Consider the following 16,495-nt stretch of genomic DNA (forward strand, 5'->3'; position numbering starts at 1 on the left):
CTTCCGTTCCTAAATTTCGGTTTTTTATTGTCAGCATTTATTATTATTATTATTGTTATTATTATTATTATTGTTATTATTTCAGTAAATGAAAGGGGCCATTGACCTGAAATTCAAGCTTCCAAAGAATGTTGGTTTCAACCTCCCACCGCTAATGACCCCCAACGCTGCAGCAATAACTAATAAAGAAAGAGAGCCATTGATTTATTATATAAGAACAAGTAAAGATTGAACCTTGTAGCTAGTGGTAGTAAGTAGTAGTAGTAGTAGTAATATTAGTTGTAAGTAGTAGTACTAATATTAGTAATAAGTAGTCTTTTGTGATTTCACACGTCACACCTTCCGTACACAAGGGATCACTTCACTTCCTATGAAGAACGAATAGCAGTTACAAAAAATAGTTATACACGTCTTCAAGAGAGTCTGCCTCTCGTGTGTTTTTTTGGTTGCACTCTGTGTCTATGATACAAAAAAAAAAAAACACAGGTGGAAAGTGATTGCTGTTATGTACAACCGCTGATGGTGTATGGATCATTCAAGCAAGTGCTTTTGCGCTTGGAAAAAGCGCCCATTTATTCGAAATATATATCACAGTCAACGCTTTATTGATAACCTTCAACTTAGCCAGTAAAGTGCACGAATTATTATTTGGGTCTGTAGACACTAGTGAACCCCACTGATTTGGAGACAGAAATGGGCAGCTCTCAAGCTAATCAGTATCCACAAGTAACTCAGTTGATTCAGGCAGAGTTTTTATTTTCTTTTACAAAAGGAAAAAAGATGCCTTTGAAAACTGAGTCAGAGGAATATACTATAAGGAAAATTAATATATATCGGAATATAATAAATATCAGTGGGGTTCTGTGCGACATCGCCTGTGCTGTCACTCTGATGCATTCTCGCGACTAACGCAGAGCTGTCAAACTCTCGGGTTGTCCATCTCTCGAGCTGTCAAACTCTCCAGCCATCAAACCCTCGAGCTGTCAAACTCTCGTGCTGTCAAACCCTCGATCTGTCAAACTTTGGAGCAATCTCATACAGAAAGAATTTTATTTATGTACCCTGTATGCATTTGAACTATAATTGGTTGCACTCTTTTCAACAGAAACTAATCCTTTCTTCAGCTGAGTAAGTTAAAAAAACTCACAAAAGATCAAAAGCTACAAATCATCAGCTATTTTTAGATTTCTTTCGTTCACTAGTGGCTGTTATCTCCATAAAATCTACGACATCATTTCACAGCTCTTCTTTGTTTTCTCTGTTCAACCATACTTCATCGTGTGCAATTCGAGAGAAAAACTGTGCCGGGTAGAAAACAAAGCATATTGATGTCATCAACCAGGTGCTAGGTTCAAACAAGTGCCATCGAATGCGTCTTGATCAGTCGTGAAAGATTCTGCATACAATAAGAATTATTATTACTAAATCATGATATCTGAGACTGAATGCATAGATTCATTCTTCATCTCCCAGGTACGTTTGTGTATATAGGGGGGCTCGCGTTTTCTTGAGTTTTGGCCATTGCAGAGGCGCTGACTAGGTCAGGTAGCACCAGACTAAACCTATAATTCACTGTGGACCGGTCCAGAGGCATACGCTACCAACGCTGTGTAGCACCAAGGTGAACCTTTCACAGTGTATTGTCAAACTTCTGCACTGTGGTTACTTGTTTACTGGATCATTCCAACACTGACAATTTCAGTTTCCACGTGAGATTCCAGGTTCCTACAACTGCATACGTCCATCGTTTTTCTCTCTCACTGTATTTTCAGGGTTGAATTGAACCACAAGGCTTCGCAGAAGGTTTCTAAGGTACAAAAGCTTTTTTTTTTTAAACTAATCCACCTGGATAGGTTGTGTACCCAGAAGATCACTAGAAATCGTCACTTCCACCGACTAATTATTGTGTGGCCCACATAACCGTTTCGTGATTGTCTCTTTGTGTTTCTTTTCTTTGTAATTTCTCATCTTCGTCCTTACGAGTTTTTGTATTTTTTCATCTTCGTCTTTACGAGGTACCAGTGGTAAATAGTAAAATGAAAATGATAAACATTGAAAATGGTCACTACAGACTTACCAAAAACAATTATATAGGATATCATTATTAAGCCTGCAGTGTTATAGATTGTCAATTATTTATATATATATATATATATATATGTATGTATATATAGATGAAAGTATCACAGACAACAAAAAACCTGCAAAAATATCCCATGAATGGGGCCACACGAAATCAAGGCATCAGTGAGTCAATGCTACGACTGACACCGCGAGATAACCTCAGATCAATCAATCAATAAATGATAATAAAAAAAAATTCCTAATATCTCTGCAAAGACGATGGAGTCAGCTGTGGAGACGTGTTCCTCTTGATGACCGCCCTCGGAACTGCCCAGTCGTCGAACTCGACGAAGTCCGTCATGACGATATTCGGCCCTTGGGCGCCGTGCGGGAGGTGGCCCACCCACGCCCCCACCACCCGGTTGCAGGGGGCCGCCATCTTCTTCTCCAGCATCCCTGCGAAGTGTCTCAAGAGGTATTTACCTGAGGGGGTCAGGATGCACCTGGGGAAAGTCGAGAAATATGTTTTTTTTTTTTTTTTTTTTTTTTTCCGGGGGCAATTTAGATAGATCTTTGCCGTACTTATATATAGATATTATTTTTCACACCACCTTGTTGAAAGAAAACAATGATAACATAATAATAGTAATAACAATGAGAAATTCATAATGAATGATTCGTCATGATAAAGGCCTACGTCATTCACCTGGGTATATACACACACACACAGACACACACACACACAGTATACATAAACATGCGAGCTTTATTGTTCCACTATGCTTTTTTTTGGGGGGGTGGGGAGGGGCCGGAATTTCGGGGGTAATTTAGATAGATCTTTACCGTAGTTATATATAGATATTATGCTTGACACCAACCACCTTGTTGAAAGAAATCTATGATTATAATAATAATGAGAGATTCATCATAATAAAGGATTGCGTCATACACTTGGGTATACACACAGACACACACACAGTATACATAAACATGTGAGCTTTTATGTCGACTATGCATACACGTGCACCCACCCATCAGCACTTGTAATAATACATAATGATATTCGCTCGATTAAATCAGTTCTTGCCTGCTAATTGGATAACTAAATAGCGAGATTTGACAGGAACCTGTCTCACCTAATATCTCTCTCTCTCTCTCTCTCTCTCTCTCTCTCTCTCTCTCTCTCTCTCTCTCAGCCACGACTCACAACAGTCTATTGAAAACCAGGCACACAGGTATCTGTCGAGTGACCTAAGGCAGACTGGGTTACATTTACAAGAGCAACACGCTCATATATATCTCCTTACGTAGTCCACTGATAGACGGAGAGAGAGAGAGAGATTTAATTACAGAGTTAACGAAGATAGTCTTGGAACTGGAATATAGAATTTTGGCCTAAGGCCGAGCGCTGGGAGACCTATAATGATGAGGTCATTCAGCGCCGAAGGGGAAAATGGACAGGAAAGGTTTGGGAGGCGTAACAGGAGGAAAACCTCAAAGCAGCTGCGCTACGAAACAGTTGTTAGGAGAAGGTTGAGGAAAGTCAGATGGAAGAAAGAGAATACAAACGGAGGTACAGTCAAAGGAATGGAAGAGGTTGTAGCAGCTAGTGGCCCGAGGAAGGGGCGCTTGCATAGAACCTTAAGCAAGCGGTGCGCTGAAGGCACTGTCCTCCTGCTGGGAAATACTAAGTCTAAAAAGGGGCGAGGAGAAGGAGGAGGAGGAGATCCCTAGACCTATACTCACTGAGTGACGAAGAAAGTGTGGCGGATCCCTATCCTTCAGACATGTCCTTGAGGGGGATGGTCTTGGGAGGTTGAGGGTGCGAGGAGGAGAAGGAGGGGGTCTCGGGAGGTTGAGGGAAAGAGGGTGCGAGGAAAAGGAGGAGGAGGAGGAGGATGAGATCCCTAGACCTATACTCACTGGGTGACGAAGAACGTATGGGGATCTCTATCCTTCAGACGCTTCTCCAGGAACGAGATCATTTTGGTCACCGAAGTGGTGTCCGGCCACGGGTTCGGTATGGAGTCGCTGGACCACAGCCACGAGACGGCTTGCATCGACTGGTCGTGTCTGTAGAACACCAGTACCTGGGGACAATCAAGGACAATAAGAAGGACGCCGGTGGATAAGACTAGAGCTTGGTGATTCTTCTCATGTTTAGTCACTGTCATTTCTTATTCCAGAACTGAAAACTGTGAATCGGTTTTCTTATCATAAAGAGTCAATAGTAATGACAGTAATAGGAAAGTAAATCCGTACTGCTGTGGATTTACTTTACCACTTCATTGACTCATGTGATTATGAGTTTTCTTTGAATGGCAGTAATGTTATCCTCATATGCTTAGTGATTATGTATACAACTTCTGTTTACAAAAACACACCCATGACATTGGGACATGGGTGAACAAGCCATTCAACTAAAACTATAATGTAGGTGAAAGGTGAGTAAAGCCAAATAATGATATGAGGGACAATATGTCCTCTAAAAATTAACCTAGACTATATTGACAATATCGTCGCTGAGTCCCATTTATAAACTCAAGCGGCTTTGCTAGAAACATCTGTATTTTTAATGCAAGGCAATAATCAGAGCTATATAAAGTTTAAGAAGTTGGACAGCGAAGCGATAGGATGAAAAGCAAAAGGGTGAGAGCAATGCAGCTGGTTACCCAGGAAGAAGGGAAGGTGATGGCGATTTCCAAAACATCACCTGCAGTGTACCTCACGCAGTGCGCTGTAGGCATTTCTTGAGTTTCTTTGCAGCGTCTCTTTGTTAGGCAACCAGCTCTGCAACCCCCTTCCATTCCTTTTACTGCACCTCCATTCGTATTCTCGCTTCCATCTTACTTTACACCATTCTTTAAAAAATTGTTGAATATTCTATCCTAAATCTCAACCGGTATTTGTACCGACCTCCGTAGCTCCTGCCCTATGGAGGATATTTCCTTAGAGAACTCAAACCTCAGCTTGTGGTACTCCCTCACCTGGTATTTGTACCGCGCGAGGTACGAGAGGGTCAGATGCTTCAGCTGCTGGAAAAAGGGGCACAGAAGGTCCGAGAAAGTTGCCTTCAGCAGAGCGATGAGGGCAGCGTGGTCGTTCGAACTCAGCCCGTGGAAGTGCTGGAAGTCTAGCAACACCACTTCGCCGGGATGCCTGACCAGGAAGTGCGAGATCTGTACAGGGAGAGAGGAGTTTTTTGAGAGGTGGTGCATTAGACTCATGAAGCTTCAGAGTGACTCTTTTTCTTGTGTTTGGGTGACAATTTCTTTAGACTCAGACTGGTTCAATTAAGGTACTCTAGGAGCTCTGAGGGAGAGGAGGTTTTGAGAGGTGGTGCATTAGACTCATAAAACTTCAAAGTGACTCTAATGACGTAGATAATCTTAGATTTCCCTGTGCTTGGGTGACAATTCCCTTAGCCTTAGACAGGTTCAATTAAGGTACTCTTGGAGGTCTGTGGGAGAAGAGGTTTAGAAAGGTGGTGCATTAGACTCAAAGTTTCAAAGTGACGTTAAAGACGTAGATATTCTTGGCTTTCCTTGTGCTAGGGTTTTGTCAGACTGGTAACAAGTCTATTAAACCCAGACTGGTTTAATTAAGGTGCTGGCGGGTTGGGGGGGCGGGGGGGTGGGTGGAATGCGAATTGAGTTTGTATTTTGTTTGGACATATCAATGGCGCATGGGCGTGACTATGAGTCTATTAATTGGGGGCACTAGGCATGCACACATTATAGCACTATTTTTTTTTTTAATTCATGTGGAAAGATATTAAAGTTTTTAATTTCCAAATTTTACATTATCCACGGATTTTTTTGGCCAGAAAATTATTTTCTGTACAGAATTTGATGACATTTCTTTCACACTTACATAACGTTTGGAAAATGAAATCGTATACTCTTGAGATAAAGAGAGAAAATTTATTTATTTCTTACAGTTAATATTGTAAAACTCCATTCATTTTCTTAAAAAAAACAATCAAACAGCTTGACATATAAAACTTGAACATTAATAATAATAATAATAATACGTAAATTAAGCTTAAGCTTTAACTACAAGCTTCATGAACTCAAAATGGAAGGGGGGCCACCAGTTTCAAATGGGGGCAGGTGCCCCGCCCCCCCAAAACAGTTACTCCTATGTAATGGCGTAGTTCTCGTAAGCATTATTAAACCATCCGTTTGGAATGAATATGTAAGGTACACGTTGTATTGAAATCTGTAGGCTTATATAACCTTCGTCAGTACTAAAAGTTTTTTTGATATATATATACTATATATATATATATATATATATATATATATATATATATATATATATATATATATATAAACATTTGTCGTCACAAATAGGTAATCTCCTCTTATCCATGTTTGTTATCATCATGACTATACGGTCTCATTATGAGAACGGCCAGTTTTCATTATTACTACGAATATTAGTTATTACTAACGAGCATCTTCATAGTTTAGCTAAATGTTCACACAAATTTCTATTGTTTATAGATTTTAATTGTCTTATTCGGCTGTTGTAGTTTGCTGTGCTAATGATAGAGTATACCATCACCCGTCCCGAATTCGACCGGCGCGCGCATGACGTCACAGCCTGCCCAACACTTAGTTTAGTTCCCTCAGTTAGCTGTAGGCTCGTTGTGTGTCTGAGTGTGTCCATTTAAAGGAGATATCTACGTTTAACTGTGAATATTCGTCGCGATATTCCTAGGAACTGCTACGTAAACGTGTAAGTTAAGCATGTATTGTCTTGATCGTGATTTCAAGTAACCAAAAACATAATAACTGTTAGTATTTATACAGTTCATCGTAGACATTTTCACTTGAAGTATGTCGTATACCATATTACCTGTGAGATGTACTGCACTGTCATAACACTCAGAAAAAAAAGGAAGGTCTATAATTTTTTCTTGAACGACTAGATATTTTCTGCCCTGATGTCAAACGGGAACTTATTATGTAGCCTTGGCAAATTCAGTGGCTCCACAGTAGCCTGCTTTCGGATTGCATTTTGTGATCATGCATGTTTCTACGCAGATTTAGATAAACGAAATAAATCAATTAGATAAACAAGACAGTCCATTTTCTGTAGCCAGAGACAGTCATTTGAAAAATCTCGAAGAAGCCCTTTGCCGTTTCCAGTTTATACATTCCGCTGACTGTTATTGCAGACCATAAGTGAACCTGATTTATTTGTCTATCTTTTTTTTATTCGTTACCAATTATGCCTAGTTTTCTGAAATGACTAACTTCTTTGTAGTTATTTCATATAGATATATCTTCAATTGACCCTGTAGCTTCACGTTTATATTATATATATATATATATATATATATATATATATATATATATATATATATATATATAGCGTTGGGGCATTTTATCAAACTTAGCTAACCAGGATGACGTGTGACAAAATGTACATTTTTTAATATCTTATTTTCATTAGTATAGTGCTGTTTTACTAGTATATCTGGAAGACAGTATTGTTTTATTTATTTTATTTTATTTTTTGTTTTTTTTTTGTTTTTGTTTATGAGGCCCGAAGACAAGTAATTAAAGTGGGCGTTACTATATCACACGGAGATATATTCATTATCGTTTTTGTCTTCGTTTTTTTTAGATGTGAATGTGCTGATGTCAACTCCGGTTGTGACCGACCGATGGTCGAAAATTAGAATTGAGTTGTTAAAACCGCTCTCTCTCTCTCTCTCTCTCTCTCTCTCTCTCTCTCTCTCTCTCTCTCTCCTGTTCTTTCTCTATCTCTTTGGTATAGCTTGTCAGATTTCAAACAGTCGAAACTTCACATTTTACTTGATAAATTTCAATCTCGGCTGATTTTGAATCGAGGTTTTAGTTTGCCAAAGTAACTTCCCATTTTAGTGACAGAAAATTAAATTTCCCCTAAAAGTGGGAAACTTTTGATCTACAAGTATACCTTGAGCGTTTGATTATTCCTTCTCTCTCTCTCCTTTTACTTTACTTCCATTTATATTCTCTTTCTTCCACCTCATTTTCCACCCTCTCCTAAAAATTATTCATAGGTTGTCGTCTCGTTACCCCTTTCAAACCTTCTTACCTTCATTCAGTTTCCATTTTAGCAATGAATGACTTCGTAAGTCGCAGCGCTTGGCCTTTAGCCTAGATTCTATATTCTATTCTATTCTATTCTATTCTATTCTATTCTATTCTATCGAAATTATAATAAGTTGCGATTGCATCTTGTTATGACCCGAGTTACGCCAAACTTTGCAGGTTCTGGATAAGTATTAATCTTTCATTTTGAGGAGTTGGTTTTTTATATAATGGAATTTCATGAGATAAGCCTAAGATTACCCATAAAAAAAAATTGATAAAACAAAAATGTTAATAATTAGGATTTACCTAATTCATGAAGCAGTGGTGATTTCGAGTTCACGTGATTTAAACTACCGGGTCAAATTTAATTCGGCTCATTAGGAACAACCATTAACAGATTGAATGACGTTATTGTTTTGTCTATATCTCTCCGTGACAGCGTTTTTTTATATTAAATTCAAGGTGGTGGGTATGAATTGCCTTCCAGGTATTTATAGTACTGGATTTTTTTTAAATTGAATGTATTTTTCTAACATGCATGGGTTCAAATCCCACTTGGGAGGGAGAATTCCTTTTTTTTTCTTTAGGATTTCCAGGCTTTCAGTGAAAATTTTACCGAAAAATAAAAGGAAATAAGAGAAGTTAACAGAAACTGAATCTTTATGATATCAAGAATCACAGACGCAGACTAATAAGGATATAAATTAAGAGAGAATTCACTCGCACTCATCAACTTGAGTCATCATCTGAAAAGTCGACCCTGAAACAGAAGTCACTACGGACTGAAATGATGGCTATACAGTGTCCTAACTTTATCGAAGACAAGGACACACCACGAGACAGAAAGCTGAAAGTGACACGTGACCTTACCTCACACAGCAACGGCTCCAGGTCGCCTCCGTAGAGCCCGTGGACGAAGAAGAACCTGGAATCCCTGACGGCCACTCGGATGTCGAAGTACCTGGGGAAGGATGGGGGATGTTGTAGGTTACTGGTATATATAAGAGCCTGGAAAGAAAGGAATGTCCTTCTGATAGAATTAGTCTGGAGAAGACACACCAAGGCAGCCGACCCCATAGCTTAAAGCAGTGTTTATTAAACTTTTTCGTGCAGCAGACCCCTTTTATCAAAATGACTCATGTAGCGGACCCTTATGATGATAATTTCCATTTTGGGTTTAAAGGTGTTTTTAGGATATAATATATAGCACTAAAATTGCTGCTGAATTATTTATTAATGGCTTATCTTTAACATAAATGTTTACGTTTTACTTAAAATAAAACGACCATATTAATTTTGCACACAAATTTGAGTGAACTTAACAGCAACACTTCCACCTCACGTTATCCTGAGGACCCCTTGGAGCATTCCCCGGACCCCTGGGGTTCCACGGACCGCATTTTAAGAAACACTGGCTTATAGATGGCAGTGGGGATTGAAAAAGATATTGGCACACGAATGTGATGACATCTTGTTTATATATATAAGATTTTCTGCTAAAGTGTAAAAAATGTTCTATTTAATGCAGTAGCTTAAACTGAAGATAACAGTGGGGATTGAAAAAGATGTAATGCCATCTTTTATATATATATATATATATATATATATTTTATATATATATATATATATATATAATATATATATTTTCTGCTAAATTGTGAAAAAAAAAGATCTATTTAAGGCAGTCCAGGTGAGAGCATTTGAGGAGTTTACTGAGATAATGAGAAATTCTTCGTCTTTCGCTTTGCTTGTTTAAAAAAATAAAAACAAAAGACCTTTGACTGCACCTCCGTTTATATTCTCATTCTTTCATCTTACTTTCCTCAACCCTCTCTTAATAATTGGCCTTGTAGTGAGGGGGGTGGGGGTTAATGCAGTCAGTGCACCTCGCACAGTGCACTGTAGGCATTGTTTTAGGTTCTCTGCTGCGTCATTTCCTTATGCCCCTAGCTGTAACCCCTTTCATTCATTTTACTGTACCTTCTTTCATGTTATCTTCATTCTACCTGACTTTAATCAGTTATTTTGAAATGCAACTGCAAAAAGGTGTTCGTCCAGTTACACCTTTCAAACGCTGAATGACCTCGTAGGTCCCAGCTTGGATTGGCCTCTGGCCTGGATTATTTATATATATATATATATATATATATATATATATATATATATATATATTATATATATATATATATATATATATATATATTATATATATATATATATACTATAATAATATATACATATCATACATACATATATATATATATATATATATATATATATCAATTCAAGCTACAAATGTCCTTTAATATCTAAATTCACTTTACCTCCCTAAATGATATATTTTTCATATTATGCTACAAATGTAACCGTTAATATATAAATTCAACTTTACCTCCAAATGAATAAATTTTTCATTTATAAATGTTTTTTTTTTTTACCGAAGGGGATTTTTTAAGTTGATAACAATTTTTCGTCCCCCCATGGGATCGAACCACCGTCCAGGTGGACGGGGACGAAATCAGACAGTCAGTGACGCTATCCAATCAATCGGCCAACAGAGACGCATAAGTTCATATCGATTCTGACCTTACAAATCACCCTCGATCTGGATGCTTTCGTATTAGAATCGTATGAAACCCCCGTCTACCATGTTGGCCAATTCGAGCGTTGACAGAACGTAGCCTTTTGTTATGAATATTATCACATGAACCGTGATCCATTTATATATCAATTCAAGCTACAAATGTCCTTTAATATCTAAATTCACTTTACCTCCCAAATGATATATTTTTCATATATGTACCGAAGGGGAATTTTTTAAGTTGATAACAATTTCGTCCCCCCATGGGATCGAACCACCATCCAGGTTTGGACGGGTACGAATCAGGACAGTCAGTGACGCTATCCAATCGGCCAACAGAGACGCTATACAAAGTTCATATCGAGTCTGACCTTACAAATCACCCCTCGATCTGATGCTTTCGTATTAGATCGATATGAACCCCACCCCGTCTACCATGTTGGCCAATTCGAGCGTTTGACGAACGTAGCCTTTTGTTATGAATAATTAATCACATCGAACCGTGATCCATTTATATATCAATTCAAGCTACAAATGTCCTTTAAATATCAAATTCACTTTACCTCCCAAATGATATATTTTTTTCATATATGTACCGAAGGGGAATTTTTAAAGTTATAACAATTTCGTCCCCCATGGGATCGAACCACCGTCCAGGGTGACGGGGACGAAATCAGGACAGTCAGTGACGCTATCCAATCGGCCAAGCAGAGACGCTATAAGTTCATATCGATTCTGACCTACAAATCACCCTCGATCTGGATGCTTTCGTAATTAGAATCGATATGAAAAACCCCGTCTACCAATGTTGGCCATTCGAGCGTTTTTTGACAGAACGTAGCCGTTGTTATGATAATTATCACATCGAAACCGTGATCCATTTATATATCATTCAAGCTACAAAAAATGTCCTTTAATATCTAAATTCACTTTACCCTCCCAAATGATATATTTTTCATATATGTACCGAAGGGGAATTTTAAGTTGATAACAATTTCGTCCCCCCATGGGATCGAACCCACCGTCCATGGGGACGGGACGAAACAGGACAAGCGTGAACGCGATCCAATCGGCCAACAGAGACGCTTATAAGTTCATAATCGATTCTGCCCTTACAAATCACCCTCGATTCTGGATGCTTTCAGTTAATTAGAAACGATATAAACCCCGTCCTACATTTTGCCCAATTCAGCGTTTGACAGAACGTAACCTTTTTTGGGTTATGAATAATTTACAATCCGAACCGTGATCCATTTATATATCAATTCAAGCTTACAAATGTTCCTTTTAATATTCTAAATTCACTTTACCTTCCCAAATGATATTTTTTACATTATTGTACCGAAGGGGAATTTTTGTAATTTGAACCAATTTCGTCCCCCATGGGATCGAACCACCGCCAGGTGGGAACGGGGCGAAATAAGGACAGTCAGTTACGCTATCCAATCGGCCACCCGAGACGCTATAAGTTTCATATCGATTCTGACCCTTACAAATCACCCTCGATCTGGATGCTTTCGTAAGTTAGAATCGATATGAAACCCCGTCTACCATGTTGGCCAATTCGAGCGTTTGAACAGAACGTAGCCTTTTGTTATGACTAATTATCACATCGAACCGTGATCCATTTATATATCAATTCAAGCTACAAATGTCCTTTAATATCTAAATTCACTTTACCTCCCAAATGATATATTTTTCATATATGTACCGAAGGGGAATTTTTAAGTTGATAACAATTTCGTCCCCCATGGATACTGAACCACCGTCCAGGTGGACGGGGACGAAATCAGGACAGTCAGTGACGCTATCCCATGGGGGGACGAAATTGTTATCAACTTAAAAATTCCCCTTCGGTACATATATGAAAAATATATCATTTTGGGAGGTAAAGTGAATTTAGATATTAAAGACATTTGTAGCTTGAATTGATATATAAATGGATAACGGTTCGATGTGATAATTATTCATACAAAAGGCTACGTTCTGTCAAACGCTCGATTGGCCAACATGGTAGACGGCGGTTTCATATCGATTCTAATTACGAAAGCATCCAGATCGGGGTGATTTGTAAGGTCAGAATCGATATGAACTTATAGCGTCTCTGTTGGCCGATTGGATAGCGTCACTGACTGTCCTGATTTCGTCCCCGTCCACCTGGACGGTGGTTCGATCCCATGGGGGGACGAAATTGTTATCAACTTAAAATTCCCCTTCGGTACTATATGAAAAATATATCATTTGGGAGGTAAAGTGAATTTAGATATAAAGGACATTTGTAGCTTGAATTGATATATAAATGGACACGGTTCGATGTGATAATTATTCATAACAAAAGGCTACGTTCTGTCAAACGCTCGAATTGGCCAACATGGTAGACGGGTTTCATATCGATTCTAATTACGAAAGCATCCAGATCGAGGGTGATTTGTAAGGTCAGAATCGTATGAACTTTATAGCGTCTCTGTTGGCCGATTGGATAGCGTCACTGACTATCCTGATTTCGTCCCCGTCCACCTGGACGGTGGTTCGATCCATGGGGGGACGAAATTGTTATCAACTTAAAAATTCCCCTTCGGTACATATATGAAAATATATCATTTTGGGAGGTAAAGTGAATTTAGATATTAAAGGACATTTGTAGCTTTGAATTGATATATAAATGGATCACGGTTCGATGTGATAATTATTCATAACAAAAGGCTACGTTCTGTCAAACGCTCGAATTGGCCAACATGGTAGACGGGGTTTCATATCGATTCTAATTACGAAAGCATCCAGATCGAGGGTGATTTGTAAGGTCAGAATCGATATGAACTTATAGCGTCTCTGTTGGCCGATTGGATAGCGTCACTGACTGTCCTGATTTCGTCCCCGTCCACCTGGACGGTGGTTCGATCCCATGGGGGGACGAAATTGTTATCACTTAAAAATCCCCTTCGTACATATATATATATCATTTGGGAGGTAAAGTGATTTAGATATTAAAGGACATTTGTAGCTTGAATTGATATATAAATGGATCACGGTTCGATGTGATAATTATTCATAACAAAAGGCTACGTTTCTGTCAAACGCTCGAATTGGCCAACATGGTAGACGGGGTTTTCATATCGATTCTATTACGAAAGCATCCAGATCGAGGGTGATTTGTAAGGTCAGAATCGATATGAACTTATAGCGTCTCTGTTGGCCGATTGGATATGCGTCACTGACTGTCCTGATTTCGTCCCCGTCCACCTGGACGGTGGTTCGATCCCATGGGGGGACGAAATTGTTATCAACTTAAAAATTAAAAATTCCTTCGGTACATATATGAAAAATATATCATTTGGGAGGTAAAGTGAATTTAGATATTAAAGGACATTTGTAGCTTGAATTGATATATAAATGGATCACGGTTCGATGTGATAATTATTCATATATATATATATATATATATATATATATATATATATATATATATATATATATATATATATATATATATATATATATTATACATATATACACACATACATGCACACACACACACACATATATATATATATATATATATATATATATATATATATATATATATATATATATATATATATAATATATATTCTCACCTGATGCCGTGTTTGAGCTGGTCAGCCACTGATGCCTTTTGAGTCACCGACCACCTCAGGATAGCGGGTCGCGCCATACACGAACAGCAGGAGTCCAGGTTGGCCACGACGTGGGGGGCGTCGGGCCCTACGTCCTCGCCCTCCGTCAGGCTGAAGCTGAAGGCGTCGTGGGATCCTGCGGAGAAGAAGGAGACGATCAGATGACTAAGAAACCTTTTTGAGTGAGGGAAGATACTACGATCAGGATACAAGAAAACCTTTTTTTGAGCGAGGAGCCATCTTTTCAACGCCAGGGTGCTCTGTAAGCGTCGCTTATGGTTCTATGCGGCGTCGCTAGCTGCAACACCTTTCATTCCTTCTACTGTACCTCCGTTCATATTCGCTTTCTTCCGTCTCACCATTCACCCTCTCCTAACAATTGATTCGACATAATTGCTGAGTGACCTCGTAATACGTCCCTGCAGTTGGCGTTTGGGCTAAGTTTGATATATACATATACATACTATATAGACGTATGTATATGTATATACATACTTAGATATATAAATGTAGTATGTATATATATAATTATAACATACATACATACATACAAACCTACAAAAGACCCTGCGAGTTACCTTTGTAAAACCAAAGCTAGACAAGAAACTGGCAAAAAAGTTATATGTAATATTCGATATTATATACATGTATATATAGTATTATATAGATATATATATATTATATGCTGTGTGTGTGGTGTGTGGTGTGTGTGTTATTTATTTTATATATATATTATATTATTATATATAATAATATAATATTATAATATATAGATCTTAATATATATATATAGATATACTATATATGCTAAACTATATAACAATATTTATATAATATAATATATATTAATATATATATATATGTATACATAATATATAGATATATAGACATATATATATATAATATATATATCTATCTATATCTATATATATATATATATATATATATATATATAGATATATATATATATATATATTATATATATATATATATATATGTGTGTGTGTGTGTGTGTGTATGCGTGTGTGTGTGTGTATATATATATATATATATATATATATATATATATATATATATATATATTTATATATATATATATATATATATATATATATATAAAATGTGTGTGTGTATATAGATATATATATACTATATATATTTTTTTATAATATATATATATATATAATATATATATATATATTATATATATATATATATATATATATATATATATATATATATATATATGTATATATATACATATATACATATATATATATAATATATATATATATATATATATATATATATATAACAACATTTATACTCTCCCGTTGCGTGTCCACTGACAATAATGTTCTTGGGTCGCATATAATATCTGCTTGGACGGGAGTAATGGTCGACCTTTTTCGACCATTCGACCTGTCAATGCTATTTACGTCACACTCTTCTTTCGTCAGTGGGTCGGAATTGACAGGGGGGTAGGGGGGCGCACGGCCACCTACTAGTTGGGGTCGGGGATGAGTCGGGGGTTCGCATTTTACCGTCATCTTCCTGGATTATCTTGGTATGAGCTCATTTTGGGTGACGTCATGGTGTCACATTTTAATGAATAGATTTTTGTTTTTGTAACGTTGGATTGACAGACGCCTTTCGGATAGTTTATTTATATACTATATATATATAATCTATCTAATTAAATGCAGCGTGCATCCACTATGTTACTTTTTTCTCTGGGTAACAGCAATAACATCCCCCTCCTGCTATTAACCTCCGCATTATTTTAGACGCTGATGATCTATCGCCCCGTTGCGTGACCACGAAATTGATCAAATATCACTTGCAAATTGCACCACCAATTGAGAGTCTACATTCTTTATTTTCACGTTATTTAACCGCTGCCAAACTCTTACCCGATAATTCAACAAGCTGACGTCCAGTGTACAGTTCTTTAGTATAATTATTTTAGTACCTTATTACCCGCAAATGGCCAGTTTATGTGATCGATGCAGTTTGAGTGCTTAAAGGAAGATGCTCGGGGAGGGGGGGGGGGGGGGGTTGTTGTCACGCGTTCCACTGCAGGCATTACTTACGTTTCCTTACTC

General features: G+C 37.5%; 1 protein-coding gene across 1 annotated transcript in view; it reads right to left on the reverse strand.

Moving 5' to 3' along the window:
- Positions 1-465: 465 nt before the first annotated feature.
- The window catches only part of LOC135195726 (uncharacterized), a 73,431-nt gene continuing 57,401 nt past the window's right edge, over positions 466-16,495 (reverse strand). Inside the window, exons 3-7 of the mRNA XM_064222149.1 lie at positions 14,352-14,526; positions 9,027-9,117; positions 5,052-5,243; positions 3,988-4,154; positions 466-2,567 (exon numbers count right to left, since the gene is read on the reverse strand). Coding sequence (XP_064078219.1) covers positions 2,324-2,567; positions 3,988-4,154; positions 5,052-5,243; positions 9,027-9,117; positions 14,352-14,526 — 869 coding nt within the window. The 3' untranslated portion in view covers positions 466-2,323. The remainder of the gene's footprint in view (positions 2,568-3,987; positions 4,155-5,051; positions 5,244-9,026; positions 9,118-14,351; positions 14,527-16,495) is intronic.

The sequence above is a fragment of the Macrobrachium nipponense genome, chromosome 16 (assembly GCF_015104395.2).
Source record: "Macrobrachium nipponense isolate FS-2020 chromosome 16, ASM1510439v2, whole genome shotgun sequence".
Lineage (NCBI taxonomy): Eukaryota > Metazoa > Arthropoda > Malacostraca > Decapoda > Palaemonidae > Macrobrachium > Macrobrachium nipponense.